At 50.0% G+C, this 15238-nt stretch overlaps 1 protein-coding gene across 3 annotated transcripts in view; it reads right to left on the reverse strand.

Moving 5' to 3' along the window:
* LOC144727329 (MAP/microtubule affinity-regulating kinase 3-like) overlaps nucleotides 1-15238 on the reverse strand; it is a 34121-nt gene that overhangs the window by 11833 nt on the left and 7050 nt on the right. For all 3 annotated transcript variants that reach the window (XM_078606071.1, XM_078606070.1, XM_078606072.1), the window contains exons 2-8: nucleotides 6680-6877; nucleotides 6153-6206; nucleotides 4703-4751; nucleotides 4099-4164; nucleotides 1620-1690; nucleotides 906-962; nucleotides 319-555 (exon numbers count right to left, since the gene is read on the reverse strand). In XM_078606071.1, the coding sequence (XP_078462197.1) occupies nucleotides 319-555; nucleotides 906-962; nucleotides 1620-1690; nucleotides 4099-4164; nucleotides 4703-4751; nucleotides 6153-6206; nucleotides 6680-6877 (732 nt within the window). The remainder of the gene's footprint in view (nucleotides 1-318; nucleotides 556-905; nucleotides 963-1619; nucleotides 1691-4098; nucleotides 4165-4702; nucleotides 4752-6152; nucleotides 6207-6679; nucleotides 6878-15238) is intronic.

The raw sequence follows: 15238 nt of genomic DNA on the forward strand, positions 1-15238 counted from the left end.
TAAGACGGATGGACAGACGGACTGTTTCTGTTCTTACGCGTGATGGCAACCGCAATATGGTCAGACGCCAGTGTTGAGGTCTGCAGGCCACGACAAGAGGGCTTCAGGAGAGAGTTCGTCGAGTTTTGCTCCATCTCCGTTGAATGAGCACAGACTACATTGGTTTACTCTGCAGACCACAGTGTGGATGCATGGCCACAATCGCACCAGTGCGGCTCGTCTTTTATTTTCCCACTGATGGGACTCATCCAATGGATTAACACTTTCAACCCGAGCTGGACAACGTTACAACGCCGACTCCTCTCCTCCACCGCCCACCTTGAGGTTCTGTCCGTCGAAGGGCAGCGACCCGCTGACGAGCGTGTAGAGGATGACCCCGAGGCTCCACACGTCCACCTCGGGCCCGTCGTACTTCTTGCCCTGGAAGAGTTCGGGCGCGGCGTAGGGGGGGCTCCCGCAGAAAGTGTCCAACTTGCCGCCCACCGTGAACTCGTTGCTGAAGCCAAAGTCGGCGATCTTGATGTTCATGTCGGCATCCAGGAGCAGGTTCTCCGCCTGGGGGTGTGGCCCACGGGGGGGAAATGAGGTGAGTGGTGGAGCACCCCAATCCCCCGTGATGTGTTCGACCACACCACACAGCAGACCACACTTGACACCAGACCACACTTCACAGAAGGCCACACTTCACAGCAGGCCACATTTCACACCAGACCACGCTACACTTCACACCACGCTAAACTTCACACCAGACCACACTTGACACCAGGCCACACTTCACAGAAGGCCACACTTCAATTGTTCCCAGGTGTCCTCTACAAAGAGACAGCCAGGCCAGAGAGGGGGGCAAGATCGCCAACATCGGTGTCTCCGTATACAATGTCACGACTACAACCCACACACTTCACCTTCAGATCTCTGTGTACGATGAGCTTCTGGTGGCAGTACTGCACCGCGGACACAATCTGAAACACAGACACACAGGCGGGCACGGTGTGTAGCTGTGGCCCGGCCTCCATACCATACGCATATCTTACTTGCCTGTAGGGAGGGTTATGGCTGGAATACTAAAAAGGTAAAGGTACAGCCCTTCCAATTGCTTTATGATGCCAGCTGCCGGTGGAAGGGGCTTCCAGTAGAGGGAGCCCAATAGGCAAGTTTGGCCTACTTTTCCACCCTGACCAGATGTCGTGGAAGAGGGGGGAGTATTCTTACCTAATCCCATCATCACACGCGCCTTGCTCATATACTGACTTTGGCATACCCATTTAGAATGGTAATACTGAGTTTTATATCGCAGAATTTACGCAACTGAATCCCACAACACACGGAGGCGCACATTCATAATGCACGGAGGCGCACATGGACAAAGGTGTTTTCAGCATATCAACGAGTGTTTATAATACGTGGGAGGAAACCGGAGCACCCCAACACAACCCACGTGCGTGCGACGGTGCAACACTCTACCCCATAGAGGTGGGACAGATGGAGATTGTTGAACATGGGCAAGAGTGGGTTAAATAAACTTGCCCCAATATTTCAAGCACCGCGCCTGGAGATTGAATCAAACCGGCGTCCTCCCGAGTGCGCTGACCGTCATGACGCCACGGCTAAAGCGGTACCTGTCTGAATTTCGCCCGTGCCTCCTTTTCCTTCATCCGCCCGTGCGCGACCAGGTAATCGAACACCTCCCCTGCGGGGCACGCACAGGGCACAGCGCCGCGAGGACCATTAGCCGGCACGCGGAGGGGGCGGGCGGGCGGAAGAGAAGAGAGAACAAGCGATATCCACTACCCAACGGCCCTGCGCCAAGTCCCGAGTTAAGAGCCGGGGTATGGGTTTCCGTAAAGACTTCCAAGTTAGAGGTCATCAACCAAAGTTCGACGACTCTCTCACTATGAACGCGGTTCTGCGGCGTCCGCACCGGTGTTGGCAGTGTTTCACAACGGCAAGCGCGCAGCACTGTGTAATCACGGTGAAACGAGATCGCAGAAGGATCTTGTTTTTGGGATGTGAGTGAGAGATCGCTTGCTGGTGCCATGGGGGAAAGAGCGAGTGTGCGAGCGGGTGGGCGGGCAGGTGGATGAGACAAGTGGTCGAGTGGATAAGCGAGTGGACAGGTGGATGGGCGATTGGGTTTGTGTGCGAGTGGGGCGAGCGGGCAGTTGAGCGGGCAATGAAGTGTGCTGGTGGGAGAGTGGGTTCGTGAGTAAGTGAGCAAGCTGGTGAGCAGTTGAGTAACCTGGCAGGTGAGAGTGAGTTGTTGAGTGAGTGAACTGGTGGGTAAAAGCTGGTGAATGAGTGGTCAAATGGGCGAGTATGCGGCATTATGCATGAGCGAGCCGGTGAGCATGCGGGCAAGCGGCTGAGCAAGCAAGGGAATAGGTGAGTGGGCGAGTGAGCGTGTGGGTGAGTGGAAAAGTGGAAAGGCGAGCGGCTCTGTGGGCGAGTGACTGAGCAAGCGGGCGAACGGGCAAGCGAGCAGACGGATGGGCGGGCAGGCAATCGAGTTGACGGGCAAGCGAGCGAGGGAGCGCGCATGCGGGTGGACCGGGACGAGGGGGGGAGGGGGTCGGGTTCGTGTATCGATGTCGCCTCATCGATCGGGCCGGGCGCTCCGTGCTGCCCCCGGGGCCGTGTTCTCAAGGTCACGCCACGCGGACCGTGCGCCGCCCTCGTCGATTCGACGCACAAACTCGGCGCTAATCCCAACCCGAACCCTGATCGCACGTAGAGCGCACCACCCCGGCCCGTCTAACCCCCCCACCCACCACCCCCAACCAATCATCATCATCATTATTATTATTATGTTTACGTGACATGCATTTACAACGGAATTTTGCTAACGGCCGCTTTAAGGATTCCACTCCAGTGGCTCGGAGAGGCAATCAATCTCAATGAGCGCTGCGGATTGCTGGAGCTGGCCCCCCCATACGGCCGGATGCAGCTCCTCCATGGCGAGAGTGCACGACATTAAACGGCGAGAGTGAGAGAGGGTGAGGAAAAAGAAACGTTTGGCGTTGCTCGCGCAAAAGAAACACAAAAAGTGCGTCGAGAAGTGTAGGGGAGGTGCAAGCACGAAAATACACTGAAAGGAAAAATAGGAATACTTGAATTAGAAGACATACGAACGTTAAAAGATGCAATCTTTACTGTTAAGGTAAAGCAAGTGTGGGGTGGGGGTAGGCACACGTCATGGCTAGAAGAGACGATGGCAGGTGGTTGATACCAACTGGGGAGTGGCAGCCAAGCAAGTGCCCGATATTCGTGTCCCCCACAGGGAGATGGAGCGATGAAATCAGTTCGTGTGCAGGTGCTATGCAGATTGCAATAGCGCAAGATTGTGAGCAATGCCTGTGGCTTGGGAAGGCCTCAATCCAGCAGCAAATTGATCGTGGGTGATGATGATGATGAAGTTGTTGGCAGCAGAGAAGGGCGTGTGGCTGTGAGCGCTAAGAGTGAGTGAATGAGCCAGCTGGAGAGAGAGCCTCCGCTCACTCAATGCATTCCAACTCAGACTCTTAAACCATTCAGCCATTTTCTTGGTTCTTTCGGTAAAGTCACATAGAATGGAAATAATAAAATAATAATAAGAAAGCATAAAAAAAAATAATTCTTATTATTTTATTATTTCCATTCTACGTGACTTTACCGAAAGAACCAAGAAGATGAATCCCTGCAGTCACGAAAGCTTTAAATCGACATTCAGCCATTCTAAGAGAGAGCCGCCACAACTCAGGGTCTCCATCCGTTTCAGTAAACGACTTACTTTTCGTCTCATTTTCAATGTGAATTTGATTTTGCTTTTAAGTGGTCCCGTCGGGATCTGTTTCAAGTTTCAAGTGTGTTTTGTTGAACCAGGTGAGGACGCCATGCAATCTAACAACGTACAAATACACGGGGCACTACGACGTCACTTGGCTCGTCGGCATGCGATCATTTTATCCCACAGGCCCACGCTGGGGTTAACATACGAGATGAAGAGCTCTGCGCGACGGTTACTGGTGGGGGGGCTGTGACTCGTGATTGGCTGCGGCGCCGCGTTTTGAGAGCGGTGGCGTTGCGCGCTGCGGTACCCTCCGCCGAGGGGCGGCTGCTCACCTCCGCTGGCGTACTCCATCACCAAGTACAACGTCTTCTCTGTCTCGATCACCTCGAATAACTTAACTGCGGAAGAGATGGTGGGGGAGCAGGGGGGGGGTAACATAGGCGGCTCACGCCAGCTTCATTCAAGCGCTGAAGGTGGCAACCACTTTCAACGGACCTCTTCATTGTAAACATTTGTCACCGATAGGCGGCGCCTTTAAATTGAGTCGGGGGTGGGACCCTCCCAACTAAGAGTCTTGAGACTCGGCGACGCTTTCCTGGATAAATGAATGGCATCGCACCTAGGGTATGCGGCCTACAAGTAAAATTCAACATCTCGTGGTGGAGGAGAGCCTCAACCCATTTAGATGTCACAGCGGGCAAACGTCAATTCGCTTTCCGGAAACTGTGCTCATCGTCCAATGTCGTACGAGCTAAGTAACCGAATGAGCTTACAACACCGCACTGCCCGTGAGCCCCTTTTACATCTCCCGTTGATTCCACACCCACCCATACCCCCAATCCGCTGCTGCTGCTGCTAATTAAAGCCACTGTGTGCCGATCGTTTGCGGCGATCACAGGCGCCTGCATCCCCATGCGCCTCTCTTCCCGCACTCACCTATGTTGGGGTGGTTCAACACCTTCATTATCCTCACTTCCCTGAAAAGCTGAAAAGCAACACAGGGTTGGAAGTGAGTCGCGCACATCGCCGCAAGGGCAACTTCTCACCCGGCATGCCGCGTGTGCCATTCACGCCGTTCTCGTAGCGCATGGACGGATATTATCATTGTGCAACGACAGCGCACGCGCACTACGTTTCAAAGGCAAGCAGAGACTGCAGTAGTTTCACAGCAGAGGGACAATGAGGCTATGGTCTTTACCCAATTCGGTAATTTGTAAGTAATTAAATTATTTGGCAAATTTGGACAATGAGTTGGGCACAAATGCCCTTTTTTTAGTAAATTCATGGGATATTTAACGTCCACTGATGCAGATCATGTGTATCTTATGGTTAACAACCGCAGTATTAACCAGGGCAGCCAGTGGCTTGAGCCGCACACATCTACAACGAGCGGTATACGCGCTAGCGCTCGGCCACGTCACCGCACTCACTGTCAATTCTCTAAGCTCAATAACCCACGATCCGCTCGGCGTGTGGAGGGGCTCATCCAGCAGTGGATTGATGAAGGAGCCCGCATACGTACGTATGCAAAGCTGACGAGGGTGTCAGTGGTCACCCAATGGCACTCGGGCACAACAAACTCTCCATCTCCCCGCCCCCCCCACCACTGTCACCTAAAACACCAGAAATAGCAGGTCCGATTCAAGACAAGTGAAAGCCATTAAATGGACATTAGGGGCATCTGCGCACTTTAGCTAAGAGCACATGAGGACACCGATTGCTCCTGGCATACGCAGAGCCCTGGGTGCTGGCGCGAGAGTGCGGGCCAGACTGCTGGGCACGTGGCTGCAAGGGAAACGCCACAACTTCCTGTCGCGGTTTCGCCACGGTTCTGAGGCTCAACACGCTCTCGAGGATTGGCACCAGCACAGGCAAGCGGGTCCACACGCTCGTGCAACAGAGCCGCAACGATTCGTCTCCTCGCTGATTTCAATCAGTTGTCACGAATCAGGCTTCTGTGGCTGCATGGGTCACATGAACCAATTCTTTGCTCCGCATAGCAAGCGAAACACCATTGCAACTTAACAAGCAACATTCGATGCACGTTTCGCGAGACTAAGGATCGATAGCTCTTGGATGCTTGTTCGGGTTGTACCGTGCGTCGTTCAGCACGATATCCGACGTTGCAGCCCCACCGCACGGAGCCTGGACAGGGCCTGTGCGCGGCAATCGGACATCGTGCCAAACGACACACAGTACAACGGGAGCGCACGTTAAAGGACTGCCAGAGCCGCACAAACAGCGAGAACCCACGCGGCGGTGGTGTTAAGGATCGATGTTAATCGATGGATCGGTGAATCGCTGCAGCGCTAACGCGCGAGCACTGTCAGGCTACCGCACACCAGCCACTCTTGCGTCGACAGAGAAGAAAACCCGAGGCTCTCACCTTTTGTAAACTCGACGGGTTCAGCTGCGTTTTGTCAATAATCTTAATGGCAACCTGCGCGTTCACAACAGAAAACAACCAAACAAACACGACCACAGTTTCTTTCGTTGGCGCAATGCATGGCCCACATGGTGGAATGAGTGTGCGAGTGAAGTGAAGCACAAATGATCGTGCGTACGTTGGCTAAAGCGCGATCTGGAAAGCGAGTGAGTGACCAGTGAGCGAGTGAATGGCCTAGCTTATGAGTGAACAAGTCTGTGAGTATACCAGCATGCGACCTAGTGAGTGAACGAGCTAACGTGTTTGAGTGTGTACGAGACATCAAGCAAGCCGACGAGCGATTGTGTGTGCGAGCGAGCGACTGCACGGTTGAGTGAGCGAGCGCGTGTGTGAGTGAGCGAGCGAGTGACTGAGCGAATGTGAGTGAACGAGTTTGAGTAAGAGAGAGCGACTGCACGAGTGAGTAAACGAGTGAGCGAGTGCGTCAGTGCGTGTGTGCGAGCGAGTGAGAGAGCGAGCGTGCCCACCTCGCGGCCTGTCAGCACATGGCGTGCCAGCTTGACCTTGGCGAAGTTGCCCTTGCCAATGGTCTTGAGGAGGCGGTAGTTCCCCACGTGCGGGATCTCGTCGGCCACGGAGGAGCGGCACCGTGGCATGCCGGCCCGCACGCTCGGCTTGGCTGCGCCGACGGGCTCCAACCGCACATCGCCCGTGCCGCCACAGTTCTGTCCAGGGGCGGGGGGAACATGGCAACAGTGCGGTCATGGCGGCATTATTTAAACCACGACACGGCTCAATATGCCACGGGAACAGTAGTAAAAAAAGAAATCAAGATGCCATCTTGGCCAAACCCATAGATGTGACGACCACCACCACCACCCCTTGCCAATGCTTTTCACTCTGCCAGACCCCGCAGCTGCTGCACTATAAACGTAGGAATGCTACAATCTGCCCAGACACATTCATTTTCATTGGCAGTATTGTTAGCGCAGCTTCCAAAAACATCGAGAGCTTCCTTCACATGCTGGCGGAAAGGTGTGCTTCGGCCAATATTCAGTTAAAAATAAAACTGTGCAGGATAATTACCTATCGCCTACCCGCACACCAGGCATCGCGGATAATGCGCGGCAGAGCGAACGGTTCGCTTAATCTCTTTACAATCACGGCAGCAAGTGAGATGACGGTCAGCACAATGCGCCACTCTGACAGCTTCAATGTTCCCCCATCAGATGGTCGTGGAGATCACAATGGAACGATCTGGAGATCACGCGATGAAAAGTTGGGGATGACGATGAGATGGTTTGAAAGTCAAATAAAGGAGACCTTGAAACTGAAGTGCTATATTTTGAAAGTAACCCTGAGGTCATCTGGAGGCCATACGAAGATGGTAAGGAAGTTGAAATGAGCTGGTTTCAAGATCAAAAATCTTTGAGTCACACACCAAGTTGTTCCAGAGGCTATACCGAGGTCAAAGTGATATTGTCTGGAGGCCACATCGATACTGTCTGAATGCCAAGAAGATCTGGAGGTTAAACTGAGAAGGTCTGGAGGTCACATTGAGGTGGTTTGGAGATCAATCAAAAATCATCTGGGGGCGGCCATAACGATATCGACTAGAGGTCATACTATGAAGAACTGCAGGCCACACAGAGAGTCAGGTCATCACACAGTGACTTCCATCAGACCTTCAGGAGATGGTTGCGAGGGGACTATTTTTACTGGGTCTTGGGAACTTTATTAACCCCCACGCATACATTTACCTGATAGCTCTGTGACCATTCAGAACAGACAAGGGCACAAACCGGGCTCCCAAATACAAAATTCCAAACACACAAGAATAACACTGGCCAGTGAAAATAGAACTCGTGGACACCCGGCTGCCAGATTGATGTCCAGCACCCAGCGGACGCAGCCCGTTGCATCACGCGGGCGTATACTGCGCTCTTCCCTTTGTGAGGCTGCTTTTGTTTGGCTCCGCAAGCCACAAGTGCTGCTATTTATTCCCAAGAATCCGGAGAACGCCACTCGCCTGGACACAGGATGCCCGCTTGCCGCTAAAAAGCCACTCGAAGGCGTAGACGCTCCGGCGGTACAGCACGCTGCACAGTGTCCAGCACGATCATTACGCGCTCTTCACTACCGAGCATTTCCAAGGGCTGCAGGCAACGTCGACAACAACCGCAGCGTTGTCCCCCTCTCTCTCGTACACACGACACCGCGCTCCACACGAATTTACTTTCCACAAGTGGACTCCTCTTTCCATTTTTCAGCAGGCCTTGGAATAAAACACTGCAACGGGAATTGTTCAATGGCGGTATCTTTTTAAAACCCCTCTCCTGCGCGGAGTATTTCTTGCCGTGATCGTCATGACTGGAAAGGACGGAACGTTTTTTTACTAATTTAGTTTTTCCCCCGTGGAGTAGCGCGTTACTGTACCGTAGTCACTAGAAACTCTGTGCAAATGTTGAATGATTCACCAACGCTCCAACAGCGATTCGATATAGCTGAAGTGATTCCAGTTTGCAATTTGATTCTAGAATTGATACATTTCCATATTTTTTTCCATACTGTTTGCATCGTTGCAAACAAACATTTAAGTTGTTTTGGTTTTAGTTTTGTGCCAATAGACAACAATAATATCAGATGTTAATCTGCAAATAATCTGCAAGATTTGGAAACAATCAAATAGTTACACGCAAAAGTCAATGTATGCATCATGAGCATACAAATTCGTTTTGATCGATGGATCATGACATCGACGCATCACGACGTGCCTAGCAACAAACTCAAAACTTGACCTCAACAGGAGCACCAACATCGGACCCCCCCCCCCCCGGCACACCTCTCGTTCTTTTGAACTCCGCTGCAGACGCAAAGTTCGCTCCGGTCATCCCAGCAGCCGCATCAGAAAATAGCGACGCGCGCGGCACAACACCGGCAAGCGCCGCTCACAACAACTTTCCGGCCCGACCCCTCGCCACCAACCCTGACCGCTTCCTGTGCCCAATCCTTATCAATCGCCGGCCACGTGTGAACGAGTGGCTGGGCCTACCTCCCGAGCGAACCGCACAGCCCCAGCCATGGGCGGTGCCGGGAGAATGGCCGAAAAAATCGGCGAGGGCCACCTTAAGGCGCGTCGAGTGCCAATGCGCGCGGGCCTCTCGAGCTCCTCCTCGACTTGTGTCACCACGTTCCCTGACCACGCACTCGCGTTCAACGGTTCAACTTCTTTGTTGTTGTCGTCGTCTTTAGGCCCAACATTGTATTATATATTCCAACCACGCCAGCGGTCACGCGTCACGCGACGTAGAATCCATGGGGAAATCGTGCAGAGCAGAATGGTAGCGCGGGGGATTCTTCACAGTGCTTCCTCGTTTCATCCCAAGCGTTGAGATCCCAGCGCACTGTGCAAGTCTCCGGTGCGAGGGCGATTCTGATGTTCATCGTTGTCGTCAGCCATGTACAGTCCACTGCTAGACGAAGGCCTCGCCCCAAGCCACTGCGCGCCAACTCTCACCACCCTAAATTTCGATTTAAAGCTTTCGTGACTGCAGGGATTCATCTTCTTGGTTCTTTCGGTAAAGTCACGTAGAATGGAAATAATAAAATTAAAAAAATTTAACATAATAAAATGTAATGTTTAATTTTTATTATTTTATTATTTCCATTTTACGTGACTTTACCGAAAGAACCAAGAAGATCTCACCACCCTGTCAATGTGATAATCCACCTAGCACCCAGGTGGGCCTGCAACATTGGCACGTTTGGCGAGTGTTTTTCACGAGTGGGAGAAAACCAGCGTAGCCTGAGGAAAGCCACAGGGAGATGTTGCTACGAGGTCCACACAGGTGCGTTCATGCACCCACTTGCTGTGATGACACCTGGGTGCTCGTGAACCCATCCGTGCGGTGCTTTGAGCGATACCCTCTTGTATGCGTGCTGGGTTTTCTCCGTGGACTCCCATTTCCTCCCCACATGAAGCTGAACACTCATTCCTGGAATTGACATCTCAAAGAAGCAGGACCTTCCTGTAGACGAGGTTATGCCGTCTAGATAATTGGTATTAATATCCAGAATGATGCTGTCGCCGACAATGAATATAATAGCATTGACCATGGCAATGCATACCACAGCAGAAATAATGGTGGTAGGACCTTCCTGAAATGGATCGGAGACTATGTGGCTTTGTTGGGTAGATTAATGGCATCAGCATCGCTCCGACTGTGAACATCCCAGATAAGCTCCTGGTTTCTTCAGCGAATGTCGGACATCGCGCCGCACAACGCACGGTACAGCGTTTGTCTTGACGTCCACATCCCAGCATCCATTCCCGTGCGCCACCGGCGAAGGCCGCCCACCGGTACTGGCAGGCGTCGGCAGGCAGCTACAAAGCCCGCAATCTGCGTGTTCTATTAATACGGTACACGTCGTTCTAAATGTGGCACTTCCTGTGGGGGCGCCGGGCGCCTGCCATTACCCATGATTAACCCGAGGTTACCAAGCAGTGTCGCCTACGCGGTCAGGGTGGGTGGGGCTTTGGTGGAGGTTCTGGTGGCACCATGCACACGCCAGAGACTCTGCGACCGAAACCAATTATCGGCACGACCGCCGCTCTGCCCGTCACGAGCACCCCCCCCCCACTCCGTGTGTCCCCGCCTGGCCCCCCACCTCCGGCAGCGGAAAGTGACGAGGCAGTTCCATCCGCGATGGTTATTTCCCATCCCTGGATACTCGGCGTGCGGTGATTCACCCCAATAGAGAAACGCGATTGATTAAATCCTTGTGATTCAAAGTCGCAATTCGATTTGATTCAAGAATCGGTCGTTATTTCTGCGTTGTTTCTACGTCTCATTTGTACAGCGTTTACCAATAGGGTTTTCCCCTTTTTTCTGGCAACAAAACTGACACCTTTTGCAAGGAATCATGTCTACATTAACCGCAATACTTGCAGTCAAATGCAAACAAAAAACAATACTCTGGTAATTTATGCATTGTCTTTGAAACTGATTGGTCCACACCAGAGACAGCTTTCTTTGGAGCCTCGTCTCATATGGTGTTCGACCAGATGACGCCAAAAGGCGCACAGTTCAAGACAACGCACAACCAGAGTAATAAGGACTCGGGGTAAGCAGCTACAATTTGGGACCTCCTTTGCCAGTACCAAAATATACCAATAGGGTTTTCCCCTTTTTTCTGGCAACAAAACTGACACCTTTTGCAAGGAATCATGTCTACATTAACCGCAATACTTGCAGTCAAATGCAAACAAAAAACAATACTCTGGTAATTTATGCATTGTCTTTGAAACTGATTGGTCCACACCAGAGACAGCTTTCTTTGGAGCCTCGTCTCATATGGTGTTCGACCAGATGACGCCAAAAGGCGCACAGTTCAAGACAACGCACAACCAGAGTAATAAGGACTCGGGGTAAGCAGCTACAATTTGGGACCTCCTTTGCCAGTACCAAAATATACCAATAGGGTTTTCCCCTTTTTTCTGGCAACAAAACTGACACCTTTTGCAAGGAATCATGTCTACATTAACCGCAATACTTGCAGTCAAATGCAAACAAAAAACAATACTCTGGTAATTTATGCATTGTCTTTGAAACTGATTGGTCCACACCAGAGACAGCTTTCTTTGGAGCCTCGTCTCATATGGTGTTCGACCAGATGACGCCAAAAGGCGCACAGTTCAAGACAACGCACAACCAGAGTAATAAGGACTCGGGGTAAGCAGCTACAATTTGGGACCTCCTTTGCCAGTACCAAAATATACCAATAGGGTTTTCCCCTTTTTTCTGGCAACAAAACTGACACCTTTTGCAAGGAATCATGTCTACATTAACCGCAATACTTGCAGTCAAATGCAAACAAAAAACAATACTCTGGTAATTTATGCATTGTCTTTGAAACTGATTGGTCCACACCAGAGACAGCTTTCTTTGGAGCCTCGTCTCATATGGTGTTCGACCAGATGACGCCAAAAGGCGCACAGTTCAAGACAACGCACAACCAGAGTAATAAGGACTCGGGGTAAGCAGCTACAATTTGGGACCTCCTTTGCCAGTACCAAAATATACCAATAGGGTTTTCCCCTTTTTTCTGGCAACAAAACTGACACCTTTTGCAAGGAATCATGTCTACATTAACCGCAATACTTGCAGTCAAATGCAAACAAAAAACAATACTCTGGTAATTTATGCATTGTCTTTGAAACTGATTGGTCCACACCAGAGACAGCTTTCTTTGGAGCCTCGTCTCATATGGTGTTCGACCAGATGACGCCAAAAGGCGCACAGTTCAAGACAACGCACAACCAGAGTAATAAGGACTCGGGGTAAGCAGCTACAATTTGGGACCTCCTTTGCCAGTACCAAAATATACCAATAGGGTTTTCCCCTTTTTTCTGGCAACAAAACTGACACCTTTTGCAAGGAATCATGTCTACATTAACCGCAATACTTGCAGTCAAATGCAAACAAAAAACAATACTCTGGTAATTTATGCATTGTCTTTGAAACTGATTGGTCCACACCAGAGACAGCTTTCTTTGGAGCCTCGTCTCATATGGTGTTCGACCAGATGACGCCAAAAGGCGCACAGTTCAAGACAACGCACAACCAGAGTAATAAGGACTCGGGGTAAGCAGCTACAATTTGGGACCTCCTTTGCCAGTACCAAAATATACCAATAGGGTTTTCCCCTTTTTTCTGGCAACAAAACTGACACCTTTTGCAAGGAATCATGTCTACATTAACCGCAATACTTGCAGTCAAATGCAAACAAAAAACAATACTCTGGTAATTTATGCATTGTCTTTGAAACTGATTGGTCCACACCAGAGACAGCTTTCTTTGGAGCCTCGTCTCATATGGTGTTCGACCAGATGACGCCAAAAGGCGCACAGTTCAAGACAACGCACAACCAGAGTAATAAGGACTCGGGGTAAGCAGCTACAATTTGGGACCTCCTTTGCCAGTACCAAAATATACCAATAGGGTTTTCCCCTTTTTTCTGGCAACAAAACTGACACCTTTTGCAAGGAATCATGTCTACATTAACCGCAATACTTGCAGTCAAATGCAAACAAAAAACAATACTCTGGTAATTTATGCATTGTCTTTGAAACTGATTGGTCCACACCAGAGACAGCTTTCTTTGGAGCCTCGTCTCATATGGTGTTCGACCAGATGACGCCAAAAGGCGCACAGTTCAAGACAACGCACAACCAGAGTAATAAGGACTCGGGGTAAGCAGCTACAATTTGGGACCTCCTTTGCCAGTACCAAAATATACCAATAGGGTTTTCCCCTTTTTTCTGGCAACAAAACTGACACCTTTTGCAAGGAATCATGTCTACATTAACCGCAATACTTGCAGTCAAATGCAAACAAAAAACAATACTCTGGTAATTTATGCATTGTCTTTGAAACTGATTGGTCCACACCAGAGACAGCTTTCTTTGGAGCCTCGTCTCATATGGTGTTCGACCAGATGACGCCAAAAGGCGCACAGTTCAAGACAACGCACAACCAGAGTAATAAGGACTCGGGGTAAGCAGCTACAATTTGGGACCTCCTTTGCCAGTACCAAAATATACCAATAGGGTTTTCCCCTTTTTTCTGGCAACAAACACCATATGAGACGAGGCTCCAAAGAAAGCTGTCTCTGGTGTGGACCAATCAGTTTCAAAGACAATGCATAAATTACCAGAGTATTGTTTTTTGTTTGCATTTGACTGCAAGTATTGCGGTTAATGTAGACATGATTCCTTGCAAAAGGTGTCAGTTTTGTTGCCAGAAAAAAGGGGAAAACCCTATTGGTATATTTTGGTACTGGCAAAGGAGGTCCCAAATTGTAGCTGCTTACCCCGAGTCCTTATTACTCTGGTTGTGCGTTGTCTTGAACTGTGCGCCTTTTGGCGTCATCTGGTCGAACACCATATGAGACGAGGCTCCAAAGAAAGCTGTCTCTGGTGTGGACCAATCAGTTTCAAAGACAATGCATAAATTACCAGAGTATTGTTTTTTGTTTGCATTTGACTGCAAGTATTGCGGTTAATGTAGACATGATTCCTTGCAAAAGGTGTCAGTTTTGTTGCCAGAAAAAAGGGGAAAACCCTATTGGTATATTTTGGTACTGGCAAAGGAGGTCCCAAATTGTAGCTGCTTACCCCGAGTCCTTATTACTCTGGTTGTGCGTTGTCTTGAACTGTGCGCCTTTTGGCGTCATCTGGTCGAACACCATATGAGACGAGGCTCCAAAGAAAGCTGTCTCTGGTGTGGACCAATCAGTTTCAAAGACAATGCATAAATTACCAGAGTATTGTTTTTTGTTTGCATTTGACTGCAAGTATTGCGGTTAATGTAGACATGATTCCTTGCAAAAGGTGTCAGTTTTGTTGCCAGAAAAAAGGGGAAAACCCTATTGGTATATTTTGGTACTGGCAAAGGAGGTCCCAAATTGTAGCTGCTTACCCCGAGTCCTTATTACTCTGGTTGTGCGTTGTCTTGAACTGTGCGCCTTTTGGCGTCATCTGGTCGAACACCATATGAGACGAGGCTCCAAAGAAAGCTGTCTCTGGTGTGGACCAATCAGTTTCAAAGACAATGCATAAATTACCAGAGTATTGTTTTTTGTTTGCATTTGACTGCAAGTATTGCGGTTAATGTAGACATGATTCCTTGCAAAAGGTGTCAGTTTTGTTGCCAGAAAAAAGGGGAAAACCCTATTGGTATATTTTGGTACTGGCAAAGGAGGTCCCAAATTGTAGCTGCTTACCCCGAGTCCTTATTACTCTGGTTGTGCGTTGTCTTGAACTGTGCGCCTTTTGGCGTCATCTGGTCGAACACCATATGAGACGAGGCTCCAAAGAAAGCTGTCTCTGGTGTGGACCAATCAGTTTCAAAGACAATGCATAAATTACCAGAGTATTGTTTTTTGTTTGCATTTGACTGCAAGTATTGCGGTTAATGTAGACATGATTCCTTGCAAAAGGTGTCAGTTTTGTTGCCAGAAAAAAGGGGAAAACCCTATTGGTATATTTTGGTACTGGCAAAGGAGGTCCCAAATTGTAGCTGCTT

The sequence above is a fragment of the Lampetra planeri genome, chromosome 25 (genome assembly GCF_965212315.1).
Source record: "Lampetra planeri chromosome 25, kcLamPlan1.2.h2, whole genome shotgun sequence".
NCBI lineage: Eukaryota > Metazoa > Chordata > Hyperoartia > Petromyzontiformes > Petromyzontidae > Lampetra > Lampetra planeri.